Consider the following 14749-nt stretch of genomic DNA (forward strand, 5'->3'; position numbering starts at 1 on the left):
ACAATTTGTTTGGTTCTATATACACATTCGTTGTTTCACTTTGTTGAGATGTTTATGTGTGTATAGGCAGGCACTGTTACATATCATTGTTAATGCCTAGGGGCCGTGCAGTTGTGTTTGAAATAAGTACGACAGTACTGAAATGAGTACAGCAGTACTGAGATGAGTACAGCAGTACTGCAACAGTACTGAGATCAGTACAGCAGTAATTAAATGAGTACAGCAGTACTGCAGCAGTACTAAGATGAGTACGGCAGTCTTAGATCATGTAGCTGTGGTTTGAGCTTCTAGAGACTGTTAGTTGGTTATTGTTTTTAAAAAATCAGCAATATTAGTAGACTGGAGACTGAACAGTGTGTTTCTGATACTTGGGCAAGAAATGGCAGTTTAAAGCTAAAACATAGTTTTTAACATAATAAATGTAGCACACATGAATAGTTCTTCCGTTATTTGAGAAGACACTAGTTTTAAGATTTAACAGTGGTAGGTGTAATACCATACAGTGGTTTTTCTGCGATTAGAAAAGAGATTTCATTCCAGTTTTAACAGTGGTAGAGGCAGCACAACATGACGTTCATGCTGTTCAGTTGCAGCATAGGCCTCCTCGGTTCAAGCAGTGATGTAAATTTGTTTCTAGCTGTTGGGTTTGTGTTGGGGGTTAGTGGTGAGTTCTGGAACTTCACCTGAAATTGAGAAATCTTTCATCACTGATATTATTGTTATAGTTATTATTATAGGTACCATCATAGTAAGTCGCAGTAGCACAGTTGAGGGTTCATCTATTTTTTTGCTCAGCATTTAGCTCAGAAGAGAAGTAAGAGAACATGTTTGAATGTTCAGCTTAGTTTGATTCCGATTTTCTGAATCCCTGCTTTTTTGTTGTTGTTGTTGGAAGTATCGTCATTTGGGTTTTACAAATGTACAGAAGGAATGTTTCAGACTTGTAAAAAGTCAGACAACAGCTCTCCTCTTCAGCCAGCAGTGGGAAGTTGTTTGAAAAAGACCAGTAGATAGACACTTTATCAAATGGGAGGATAGTTTCAATAAGCTGAAGGGAAATAAGAATTGGGGGGTTGGGGGTTGATGGGTAGGGGGGGAGGGTTGAGGGGTAGGGGGGAGGGTTGAGGGGTAGGGGGGAGGGTTGGGGGGTAGGGGGGGGGGGCAGAGGAGAGAACAGTTTGAATAAGCTGAAAAAGGGTAAGGATGGGGACATGGAGAGTGCTTTCTGGAGTTTTGTCTTGTTGCTGGGTGTGCAGTAATGTGTAGTCGTTGAGCACCTGTCTGTCAGCAGAGGGTGCAGTGAAGTATTGTGCTTTTATTTCATCTAACGGCCCCTGTGGTGGACCCACAAAATACTGGCCAGTACAAGACAACATCCCATGTAGCCAATCTGTTGACCATAGAGTACAAAATACTGGCCAGTACAAGACAACATCCCATGTAGCCAATCTGTTGACCATAGAGTACAAAATACTGGCCAGTACAAGACAACATCCCATGTAGCCAATCTGTTGACCATAGAGAGAGCACAAAATACTGGCCAGTACAAGACACAAAGGCAGCAGAGACTGACCCACCCACCCTGTAATGACCGTGCTGTCCAGTGGTCAGCTGTTCGGGTCTTGTGGCTTCTCTACACACATGTATCGTCCTCCTGTACAAATACAGTGGCAGCCGTTAAACTGATACCAAGATAAAGTGAGAACATGATGATTACTCTGTGCTTCTCACACCCACCACTGATGACAGCCTGTGGGATCAGAGCTGTACTATGTAAAGGGCAGCATTAGTTTTCTTTACATGTTCTTGGAGAAACTGCTTATTTGCCGGTCAGTTATTTGTGGACAGTTAGAAATGATGAGGGATAGAGAGAGTTATTTGTGGACAGTGAGAAATGATGAGGGATAGAGAGAGAGTTATTTGTGGACAGTGAGAAATGATGAGGGATAGAGAGAGTTATTTGTGGACAGTGAGAAATGATGAGGGATAGAGAGTTATTTGTGGACAGTGAGAAATGATGAGGGATAGAGAGTTATTTGTGGACAGTGAGAAATGTTGAGGGATGGAGAGAGATTTATTTGTGGACAGTGAGAAATGATGAGGGATAGAGAGTTATTTGTGGACAGTGAGAAATGATGAGGGATAGAGAGAGAGTTATTTGTGGACAGTGAGAACTGATGAGGGATAGAGAGAGAGTTATTTGTGGACAGTGAGAAATGATGAGGGATAGAGAGAGAGTTATTTGTGGACAGTGAGAAATGATGAGGGATAGAGAGTTATTTGTGGACAGTGAGAAATGATGAGGGATAGAGAGTTATTTGTGGACAGTGAGAAATGATGAGGGATAGAGAGAGTTATTTGTGGACAGTGAGAACTGATGAGGGATAGAGAGAGAGTTATTTGTGGACAGTGAGAAATGATGAGGGATAGAGAGAGAGTTATTTGTGGACAGTGAGAAATGTTGAGGGATAGAGAGAGTTATTTGTGGACAGTGAGAACTGATGAGGGATAGAGAGAGAGTTATTTGTGGACAGTGAGAAATGATGAAGGATAGAGAGAGTTATTTGTGGACAGTGAAAACTGATGAGGGATAGAGAGAGAGTTATTTGTGGACAGTGAGAACTGATGAGGGATAGAGAGAGAGTTATTTGTGGACAGTGAGAAATGATGAAGGATAGAGAGAGTTATTTGTGGACAGTGAGAACTGATGAGGGATAGAGAGAGAGTTATTTGTGGACAGTGAGAAATGATGAGGGATAGAGAGAGTTATTTGTGGACAGTGAGAACTGATGAGGGATAGAGAGAGAGTTATTTGTGGACAGTGAGAACTGATGAGGGATAAGAGAGAGTTATTTGTGGACAGTGAGAACTGATGAGGGATAGAGAGAGTTATTTGTGGACAGTGAGAACTGATGAGGGATGGAGACAGGACACTGCATGGGAGGTGAAAAATGTCAATACACGCGTTGTAACGGAGTGATGACTGGGGCTGAAAAAGAGTAGAGTATTTGCCCGGAGTGAGTGATATTAGTTAGATATGAGATGCATTTTAGTTTTGAAGTTTGCTTCTTTTTTTTTCTTACTTTTATATAATTTTGCTGTACACCCATTCTGTTTATGGAAACCCATACGGGCTCCACTTTCACCGCATTCCCTTCTACTAACAGTCCACTCAGTCAGCTGTTCTTGCACCGAGGTTTTTGTGCCAAGACATTTTGTTGTTGTTGTGTTGGTTGTTGTTTATCCCACCGCCCTTGATGCATAATGACTGTATTTTGTTCATAATGTTGGGACATCGTTTTATAATGACTGTATTTTGTTCATAATGTTGGGACATCGTTTTCCATCTTTGTCACAATGATTTCCTTTCGTTTTTTTCAAAACTTTCATTATTTTTTTCTGTGCTTAGTAAATGTTTATTTTTTATTTTATTTTCGTTTGTTTGTTTGAAATGGGCTAAGCTTTTGCCTTTTGAGAATGATATATATCTATACACTGTGTGCATATTGTAGATCTCCAGCTGGAACCTTTTCTGTCTGTTCTTTTTCCATGGATGAGTTTCCACTTTCTGGCCAGTACTTGTACATGATACTGATAAAGCACGTTGCTTCACTCTGTCACAGTCTGTGTGTGTGTGTGTGTGTGTGTGTGTGTGTGTGTGTTGATATGGCATCGTCTGTGCCTGTGCGTGCAAACCATCATGGTCCAGTTTGTACTTTTGTCATTGAATGTTCTGTGTGTGTGATATTTTTTAAAGTTTTATTTTTTCTTCTGAGAATTATTTTACATGATTTTAAACAATTGGCTTATCAATGTTTTTTGTTTGGTTGGTTGGTTGGTTGGTTGGTTTTTGTTTTGTTTTTTTAACATACTTCTTTTTTTAGATTTAAGATTAAAAAAAAAAAAAAATCAATCCAAGAGAATAACAAGATATTGCAAAAGTGATTGACAGACTTTTTTTTTTTGACAGAATAATTGAGGAGAATAAAAGCAACAAAATACAGAAAAAAATCAGCGACAAGATAACCTGTGTTTAAAAAAAGATTATTTTTGACATAATAAATAAGTGGGCGGAGATTAATTAATATGGACATCTTACTTGTGTATATTCCGTTTGTTTCTCATGCTCTCCAGACTGCACTGCCAGGATGTATCAGTTGGACAGAACAGAGACAAGAAATAGACAAATGAAATCATCCAGTGATGTGTCAGTTTTACAAGACTGAAGAATAAAGACAAGAAATAACCAATAAAATCATCCAGTGATGTGTCAGTTTTACAAGACAAGAAATAGACAGTAAAACCATCCAGTGATGTGTCAGTTTTACAAGACTGAAGAATAAAGACAAGAAATAAATGAAATCACCAAGGATTGTCAGTTGTACAATTGTGCAGTTAGAAAAAAAGTAGGAAAAAAACCCTGTACAATTATGTACATAGAAAAAGGTAAAAAAATAAATAAATAAAAAAAAATAAAAAATAAAAAATTGTACAGTTGTGCATATTGAAAAAGGTAGAAAAAAACTGTACAATTATGCATAGAGTGAAAAGGTGGAAAAAACTGTACAATTGTGCATTTAGAAGAAAGGTAGATGGTAGATAATAAGAGAAAAGGTAGATCCCATGGCTATACAGTAGATGATAAAGAGAAAAGGTAGATCCCATGGCTATACAGTAGATGATACAGAGAAAAGATAGATCCCATGGCTATACAGTAGATGCTCAAATCTCACATTCTTTCTCTTCCTTTTTTCCTTGATGGAATGGTTGTGTGTGTGTGTGTGTGTGTGTGTTTATCTGTTTTGTCTGTGTGAGAGAGTGGTGTATGTATTTTAATTATTCTAATCAAATTTTTATGAGAGTTCAAAAAGCATGTCTTATTGTTTTAAACAGTTTTTGAATTGATGGTTTGAGAGCTACTTGGTTGGCCATCACTGTCAGGTGTGTTCTGCTGTGTCCAGTTCTGCCACTTTTCTTTGGTTTCATTTCTTCGTTTAAAAAGAGATATGGTGGATATTTCTGCCCTTCTTTTTCCCAGTTATTTTTGTCAGTATATTTTGACCTTCATTTATGTATGTATAAATTGTGGCTGGCTCTTTCTCTTAGTGCTTGAATATCATTCAGCACTTTTTTGGTACGGGTAACAAAAAACCAAGCATATCGGGATACATGTTGTTTTTCCTCTTATATGAATGTTCCATTTTTTAATCAATACTGTTGCTTCATAGTTTTCCATTCCCCACCTCTCTGTGTACTGCACATTTGTAGATGATGTGCATTGAAGAAGCCATGATGGACCTATGGCATGTGCTTTGCTGTGGGGTAGAGTTGGAGAGTGAGGTACTGAGGGGGGTTTCATGGCTGCACTCCAGTAATTGCTCACAAAACTTTATTTCAAGCTTAGGTGAGAATGAAAGGCACTCAGCGGTGCAGTAGTTCTTATTTCCATCGTCAGTGAAAGGCACTCAACAGGGCAGTAGTCCTTATTTCCATCATCAGTGAAAGGCACTCAACAGGGCAGTAGTCCTTATTTCCATCTTCATTGAAAGGCACTTAGCAGTGCAGTAGTCCTTATTTCCATCTTCATTGAAAGGCACTTAGCAGTGCAGTAGTCCTTATTTCCATCTTCATTGAAAGGCACTCAGCAGTGCAGTAGTCCTTATTTCCATCTTCATTGAAAGGCACTTAGCAGTGCAGTAGTCCTTATTTCCACCATAGTTGACAATGAAAGGCACTCAACAGTGCAGTAGTCCTTATTTCCATCTTCATTGAAAGGCACTCAACAGTGCAGTTGTCCTTATTTCCATCTTCATTGAAAGGCACTCAACAGTGCAGTTGTCCTTATTTCCATCTTCATTGAAAGGCACTCAGCATTGCAGTAGTCCTTATTTCCATCTTCATTGAAAGACACTCAGCAGTGCAGTAGTCCTTATTTCCATCTTCATTGAAAGGCACTTAGCAGTGCAGTAGTTCTTATTTCCACCATAGTTGACAATGAAAGGCACTCAGCAGTGCTGTAGTCCTTATTTCCATCTTCAGTGAAAGGCACTGAGCAGTGGAGTAGTCCTTATTTCCATCTTCATTGAAAGGCACTTAGCAGTGCAGTTGTCCTTATTTCAATCTTCATTGAAAGACACTCAGCAGTGCAGTAGTCCTTATTTCCACCATAGTTGACAATGAAAGGCACTCAGCAGTGCAGTAGTCCTTATTTCCATCTTCAGTGAAAGGCACTCAGCAGTGCAGTAGTCCTTATTTCCATCTTCAGTGAAAGGCACTCAGCAGTGCAGTAGTCCTTATTTCCATCATCAGTGAAAGGCACTCAACAGGGCAGTAGTCCTTATTTCCATCTTCAGTGAAAGGCACTTAGCAGTGCAGTAGTCCTTATTTCCATCTTCATTGAAAGGCACTTAGCAGTGCAGTAGTCCTTATTTCCATCGTCAGTGAAAGGCACTCAGCAGTGCAGTAGTCCTTATTTCCATCTTCATTGAAAGGCACTTAGCAGTGCAGTAGCCCTTATTTCCACCATAGTTGACAATGAAAGGCACTCAACAGTGCAGTAGTCCTTATTTCCATCTTCAGTGAAAGGCACTCAACAGTGCAGTTGTCCTTATTTCCATCTTCATTGAAAGGCACTCAACAGTGCAGTTGTCCTTATTTCCATCTTCATTGAAAGGCACTTAGCAGTGCAGTAGTCCTTATTTCCATCTTCATTGAAAGACACTCAGCAGTGCAGTAGTCCTTATTTCCATCTTCATTGAAAGGCACTTAGCAGTGCAGTAGTCCTTATTTCCACCATAGTTGACAATGAAAGGCACTCAGCAGTGCTGTAGTCCTTATTTCCATCTTCAGTGAAAGGCACTGAGCAGTGGAGTAGTCCTTATTTCCATCTTCATTGAAAGGCACTCAGCAGTGCAGTTGTCCTTATTTCAATCTTCATTGAAAGACACTCAGCAGTGCAGTAGTCCTTATTTCCACCATAGTTGACAATGAAAGGCACTCAGCAGTGCAGTAGTCCTTATTTCCATCTTCAGTGAAAGGCACTCAGCAGTGCAGTTGTCCTTATTTCCATCTTCAGTGAAAGGCACTCAGCAGTGCAGTAGTCCTTATTTCCATCTTCAGTGAAAGGCACTCAGCAGTGCTGTAGTCCTTATTTCCATCTTCAGTGAAAGGCACTCAGCAGTGCAGTAGTCCTTATTTCCATCTTCAGTGAAAGGCACTCAGCAGTGCAGTTGTCCTTATTTCCATCTTCAGTGAAAGGCACTCAGCAGTGCAGTAGTCCTTATTTCCATCTTCAGTGAAAGGCACTCAGCAGTGCAGTAGTCCTTATTTCCATCTTCATTGAAAGGCACTCAGCAGTGCTGTAGTCCTTATTTCCATCTTCATTGAAAGGCACTCAGCAGTGCTGTAGTCCTTATTTCCATCTTCAGTGAAAGGCACTCAGCAGTGTAGTAGTCCTTATTTCCATCTTCAGTGAAAGGCACTCAGCAGTGCAGTAGTCCTTATTTCCATCTTCATTGAAAGGCACTCAGCAGTGTAGTAGTCCTTATTTCCATCGTCAGTGAAAGGCACTTAGCAGTGCAGTAGTCCTTATTTCCATCGTCAGTGAAAGGCACTTAGCAGTGCAGTAGTCCTTATTTCCATCTTCAGTGAAAGGCACTGAGCAGTGCAGTAGTCCTTATTTCCATCTTCAGTGAAAGGCACTCAGCAGTGCAGTAGTCCTTATTTCCATCGTCAGTGAAAGGCACTCAGCAGTGCAGTAGTCTCTGTGTCCTGGTGAAGCACCACCTCTCAGCAGAGGCCCAAAGACACGAGGACATCAGAAACAAATGGTTTGGACAATGCTCTAGGAAAATCTACATGATCTTTGGAAATATTTCTTGAACACTCTGGGAAAAGTTTCATGATAGCTGCAAATGTTTCGTTAATGCTCAAGGAAACATTTCATTATCTTTGGAAATGTTTTGTGAGTGTTACTGGAGCAACTATGTACTCATAGTCAGAGACGTGTTGTGAGAAAGAATCTGTTGTGTGTCACATGACCCCCTCCATAGGCAGTGGATGTTCAGTTTGCTGACAGATGTTTCAATGCCAGCATACGCTAGATGAATGGAGCTATGGATTTGTTCTGGGTAATTTCCTATTTTAGTATCATACCTTCAGGGACCTATTTTAACGGCAATGCTCATGCATAATTGAAGTGATAGTGCTATTAGCAAATGTTATGAGCCATTTTCTGTGATTTTCAACTGTATTTTGAGGGTTATTGTACTTAGTTTTGATACAGGTTCAACCACTAATGTCCATCCATCTTGCCAGGTCCACCAAATTGTCAGCACTGACATGTTCCTTCAGTTCAGTCAGTGCCAGTCAGAAAACAGGTTTTTCCGTTGATAGCTCCACCCCCTACCCCCACCTTGCTTGATATTCATGATATGGGTCATCCCGCATTGTTTCTAAGGGTTACTCTTGATAAGAAGGGTGAACTGAGACCTTACATGTCATTGCTCACATGCCTGCATTGTAAAAATGTTCTTTTCAATAGGTCCCAGAACTGGGGGTACTAGAATAGGAAATGACCTGTGGTTTCTGTCCTTCACATTGTAGCAGTGTTTGTGGCCTTGAACTTTGCTGTGACAGAGAACAAGGAATAGGGGGGAAACCTGTGTATAACACCATTGTTGAGTGTTGCAGGCAAAGGCATTGTCACAGAATGACCAGAACACTTATTTCACCAAGCAGTAAAACACTTATTTCACCAAGCAGTACAAAACACTTATTTCACCAAGCAGTGCATAACACTTGTTTGACTTAGCAGTGCAGTGTTGTTGTCTTATTGTGATGGAACAGTGAAATGGAATTGTCAGAACACAGGAATGCCTGTTTGAGAAACTGGAGCTGACAGAAAGTCATATTGCATGGGTCATTCCCACAGTGCCTCACTTGTCACTGTTTATATAACCTTCGTCCTGCAATATAATCATCGGGATGCCTCACTTGTCACTGTTTATATAACCTTCGTCCTGCAATATCATCGTCGGGATGCCTCACTTTTCAGTGTTTATATAACAATCATCCTGAAATATCATCGACATTAACAACAGCACTGTAGACATCTTCAGGGGAATTAAGTCAACCCTTTTTAAGCTGTGGACGGCTGGCAGTGTTGCTCTTTCAATCCTGGCCACATTCACATGGTTCAAATCACATATAGCCCTGATTGGATTAAAGACATGGACAATTCTTATGCCTGCTGACACTCTTTCATACCTTTTTTCTTCTTGTTTTTTTTGTCTTCAGTTTTATGTTGCTTGACACTAGATCCTTTAGTGCTTGGATGTCTGATTTTCACTTGTTCCACTGTACATAACATGATGTGTGTGTAGGTCTGAAAAACTGGTGTAGCATTTTGTTTTGTTTCGTGTTCACATTATCCATTGACTGCTAAGTTGCTGGGTTTTTTTGGTAGACCCTGTGGTTTATAATTCTATACTTCCTATGTAAAATTGATATTGTAGTTGCGATTGTTATGGATTTTTTAACTTTAATGTCTAATGATTCCCACACAGCAGCTTGTGAATGTCTTGGTCTCCCTGCCTGTAGTGGTGGGGATACCAGTCAACAAGCTGTCATTGTTTGACAACACAGTTGTTGCTCAGTTGACACAAAATGTCAGGGATTGTGAGTGTTGTTTCACTGGCAGTGCGTTTTGTTACTGTTTTTTCAAGCTTGTGAAAGGCAACGAGTTTGAAGACCACCAAAAAAAAAAAAAAAAAAAAAAAGACAATGCAAAAACAACCCTTTTTTTAAATGCCTTGTGAGTTTTGTTCCCAAACTTTTTTTTTTTTTTTAAGATTGATGTAAATTTGAAATGTTAACTTGAGTGTTTGAAAAATAAAAAGCGATATCCAAATTTTGAAAGTAAGTCTTGTGTTTTGTTGTTTGTTTTTGTCAGTGGAGGAGGACGTTGTGCCTTTTTCTTTCCTTTCACTCTGTTTCTGTCATTTTTTCTTCTTTTTTAAGTTTGTTTTTTTGTTGGTTGTCTAACAACACAATGACTCATGTACAGTGGAACTTGCTGGAAAAATCAGATGTTGTCCAAATACTGTCGCTTGACTTTGCTGCCATGCTGTGTGCTTGTAGTGAAAACTTGGGTCTAGTGTTGGCCTTGTGTCCTGGCTTCTCCCTGGCTTTCAATGCAGACTGTTGTGAGTGTGTGTGTGTCTCCCTTTGTACGGAGAGGGTAGGGAACGTTTCATGATCCACTGATGATGGTAATGGGTGGTAGTGATGCGCTCTGCCTCCCCAGGTCAGGGGCCCAGAATGCTAACAATTTACATCAGTGTGGGAAAGCAGGGTCATTAGCAGGTGCTCTGAAAGGGGGATAAGTAGTTTGAACAGTTGTGAATATATAAATCCTGACAAGAAATAAATGCTTTGAAATTTGTCGATAATTATTGTACCAACATCGCAAAAAAGTGACATCATGAATGAAGCAATCATATATTTTTGAAATATTTTTTTCAAGTAAGAATGTAGTCATATATGGATATAAACAGATAGGTAAAGCTAAATGAACAATGAAGAGCCAGAAAACAGAACCAGACACCAAATAACTGAAACAAAGAATAAACAATGCAGTAAATAACAAAGAATAAACAAATCAATAAATACTTCAGTATTTTAGAATTTTAAAAAAGTCTGAGTATAGAATAACAGGATATTTTCAAAGAGAGGGGAAGTAACAGTACACTGGGTGTTAGGAGCAGGGGAGGTAACAGTACACTGGGTGTTAGGGGCAGGGGAGGTAACAGTACACTGGGTGTTAAGGGCAGGGGAGGTAACAGTACACTGGGTGTTAAGGGCAGGGGAGGTAACAGTACACTGGGTGTTAAGGGCAGGGGAGGTAACAGTACACTGGGTGTTAAGGGCAGGGGAGGTAACAGTACACTGGGTGTTAAGGGCAGGGGAGATAACTACACTGGGTGTTAAGGGCATGGGAGGTAACAGTACGCTGGGTGTTAAGAGCAGGGGAGGTAACAGTACCCTGGGTGTTAAGGGCAGGGGAGGTAACAGTACGCTGGGTGTTAAGGGCAGGGGAGATAACTACACTGGGTGTTAAGGGCATGGGAGGTAACAGTACGCTGGGTGTTAAGAGCAGGGGAGGTAACAGTACCCTGGGTGTTAAGGGCAGGGGAGGGAGGGAGGGAAGGGGTGTGTGTGGGGGTGTGGAATAACACTGATCAGTTTTTAACTTCTTTTTTTTTCTATAGATCACACATATTTTGAATTGTAACGACAGATGGTCCTTGTTTATGTCTGGGTTTTTGTGTTGCTGTGCCTTGTGTTGATTTTTGCACATTTATACATTTTTATTTTATCTTCTTTTCGTTTTATTTCATTTCATTTTGTGTTTTTGTATTGTGTATATCATTGAAAGTAGGTTTACGAATCAAAGGGTGAAAAGTTTAACATTTTGAGTATGCTGTTGATGAGTTGCTGTTTTTGGGGGTTAGGCATGTTGAATTGTAGGAGGGTGGGGTGAGGGTGAGGGAGAGGGCGTGAGGTGTGGGACAGGAGAACTCGTTGTACCCCACAGCTACCTGCCTGCTACACCTCCCCTGGACCAGCACTGCATGACACCACTGCAGTAAAGAGAAGGCTGCCTCACAAGAATGGCTAAAATTGATGTGGATTTTTTTTATTTAATCAGTCAAAGCTTCATTTTCATGCTCCTGGAATTCATAGATAGTTCAGCTTAGAATGGCAAGTGTGCCAAGCAGGAATGAAGGAAATTAGAATAGTATGTTGGTTGGAGAATACTCCTACCTGGTCCGCAGGGGAAGTAATCATGGTATGAGTTTACTTGTGCCTGGAATAGAGTGAGTTAACACTGAAGTAATCATGGTACGAGTTTACTTGTGCCTGGAATAGAGTGAGTTAACACTTTGTTAGTTTGGGAAGAGCATCATCCACTGTTCATGAGTCTCTGTCTGTCTGTCTGTCTCTCTGTCTGTCTGTCTCTCTGTGCCCCCATGCAAACATTCATTTATTCATTGGTGTTGTTGTTTTTTTCCTGTATTTTCTGTGGTCTTCCCCACCTGCAGGACTGGGCTACACTCCCCACAGTTCAGTTTTCAACAGTTTCAGTTTCGTGCAGGTGTCCGAGTGTGTGTGCTGAGCCATAAACACTACACCACATCTGCTTTGAAAAAAAGAAAAGTTTCCAGCAAGTGGACTTTAATGTGTTCAACCACTGCCTTCCCAACAGCTTAAGCTATTGTGCAGTGTACATTAGGACAGGTACTTGAATTGGCATAGGAAGGCAGGGCCCTGTCCTCTGTTTCTGCAGCTTAAAGTTTCACCAACGGAAGTCGGGTGCCCCTTCACCTGAGGGCAGAGTGCGGAACATCAGAGCAAAGTGCCTTTCCCAGGACACCCATCATGTCAGAATGGGGCTTTGAACCCCAGTCACTGGTGAACGTAGCACTAGTCCAACACTGGACAGACTCTGCCAGCTGTTGTCAGCGCGCATGTTCAGAAAGGGATCAAGGCCACTTGCTAGGCAGGTCTCCACATATGTTGATATGCAGGGATTCGAACCAAGGACCTCACTGACCTGCAAGGTGGAAGTCCGGTTCACAGACCACTTGGCTACCCTGCTGTCGCTCTCGCTGTTCAGCTCTCTTGTAACCTCTGTCAGCTCATCTGTTTTAGAGCTAGTTTTTTTGGGTGTGTGTGTCATGTAAATTTTTGTGTGTGTGTGTGTTTGTATTGATGGGTAGGTGGGTGAGTGAGCACATACTCATGCATGCATGTGTGTATGAGGTGAAAAAGGAACAGCTCCTGATTTTTTTTTAATGATTTTTTTTTTTAAAGAAGAAAGAAAACAAATTTTTAAAAAACCCAAAACACAGATAAACTACTACACCAAAGCTTTTTATGATACTATTGCAATCCTTTCTCTATGCAACTAGTAAACAGCATGCCATTAACTTCCATATGTTTCAGAGCAGCACCCAAAAATACATTTTGTCCGTTGGAATCCAATGCACATCAAAATGTTGTGTCTAAACTTTCAAAAAAGAGTGCACTCTTTTAACAGTTGAAAGCCGTCAAACACATCCACACAGTGTTGTCACTAATCAAAAGATGGTGTACATTTCAAACACACACACACTCACAAAAAAACAACAACAGTTTCTGTATTTTTTACCTGTGAAAAGATGCATTTCCATAACCAAGGTCATGAGACTGCTGGGTATGGGTGACCTTGTGAGTGACCTCTCTCCGTTCCAGGGCTGCTCACGAGAGAGAGAGCACGATCCTGAGTTGTCGGGACGAAGGTCGCGAGGACAGTCCCCGTCGGTGAAAAAGCTGCGGCCTCGCCGTGAGAAAGCCGCGGAGGAGGAGGGAGGTAACTCCGCCAGAGCCAGCCCCACACCTGGCCCCTCACGCTGGGATAGTCGCCGTCACCATGACGACCAGAAGCCGGGCAGTTCCAGACAGAGCAGTGGGGGTCAGACGGGCGTGACCTCTCAGGGCGGGGGTGCCGGCAGTCGGGGGGGTACGCCAGACAAGGCCGGGGTGACCTTTCAGGGGGTAGGGGGGACGGGGAGCAAAGGTCGGGGTCAGGAGGAAGGGTCGTCATCAGGCGTGGAGAAAGACAGCGGCGTGATGCGACACGCCTTCGTGGTGCGCCCCCTGGCCCTGCCTCCTCCCCCGGAGCAGGTGATGACCACGTCGGGCAAGCCTCACTGCCTGGAGCGAGGCCTGTGGATGAAGGTGTTCCGATACCTGCCCCCCGCCGACCTGTCACGATGCCTGCAGGTGTGCAAGACATGGAACCGCTGGGCCATCCACCCGTCCCTGTGGACCTGGGTCAGCCTGGCACGGACCCACCTGAAGCAGGCACACCTGATGGGCGTGGTGCTGCGCCAGCCCCGTTCCCTCAACCTGGCCAGCGCTCACCTGTCTCACAAACAGCTGGCCTGGCTGGTGCCGCGCCTGCCCCACCTGCGCTCCCTCACCTTGGCCTCCCAGCCTTGGGCCACCGTCTGCGCCCTGTGCTCCCCCAGCACTCCCCTGCTGCGCTCCCTCGTGCTGAGCTGGGCCACAGGCATCCGCCCGGACCGCTTCCAGGAGCTGATCGAGCCTCCCCTGGGGGTGCGGCCCGGCCTGACCCCAAGCCTCAGCCGCCTGCACCAGCTGCGCCACCTGGACCTGAGCGGGACGGAGGTGGGGGACTCCTCCCTGGGGCTGGTGTCAGCCCACCTGGGGCTGCTGGAGACCCTGGACCTCCGGGCGTGCATGAAGCTCACCGACGCGGGGCTGCAGGCGCTGGTCACTCAGGGCAGGCCACTCCTCATGTCCCTGCTGTCCCTCAACCTGTGTCGGTGCTGGGGGCTGACCGACCGCTGCCTGACCTCCCTCATGGCCCTGCAGAGGATGAGGCACCTGGACGTGTCGCGCATCCCCACCATCTCCCGCCCCGCCCTTTACCACTTCTCCCAGCACTACTCCTGGCGCCCCCTGCAGATGGCCTCCCTTGCCGTCTTCACCGTCGCTGAGTAATAACACTAACAAACAGAAACAACTGAAGCGAGGGGAGAGGGGATGGGTCGATGAATGAAAAAGAAAAAAAGCAACAAAACAATGACTGCCGGGAGGAGAGAGAGAGAGAGAGAGCAGGGTTGATGGAGTGTGGGGGGTGGGGCAAGTCGATGAAACAGCAAGGAAGTTGAACAGAGAG

The 14749-nt window shown here is 43.1% G+C and overlaps 1 protein-coding gene across 1 annotated transcript in view; it reads left to right on the forward strand.

Moving 5' to 3' along the window:
- LOC143274760 (lysine-specific demethylase 2B-like) overlaps positions 1 to 14583 on the forward strand; it is a 78523-nt gene extending 63940 nt beyond the window's left edge. Inside the window, exon 17 of the mRNA XM_076578681.1 lies at positions 13297 to 14583. Coding sequence (XP_076434796.1) covers positions 13297 to 14571 — 1275 coding nt within the window. The 3' untranslated portion in view covers positions 14572 to 14583. The remainder of the gene's footprint in view (positions 1 to 13296) is intronic.
- Positions 14584 to 14749: the final 166 nt, after the last annotated feature.

The sequence above is a fragment of the Babylonia areolata genome, chromosome 29 (genome assembly GCF_041734735.1).
Source record: "Babylonia areolata isolate BAREFJ2019XMU chromosome 29, ASM4173473v1, whole genome shotgun sequence".
Taxonomy (NCBI): Eukaryota; Metazoa; Mollusca; class Gastropoda; order Neogastropoda; family Buccinidae; genus Babylonia; species Babylonia areolata.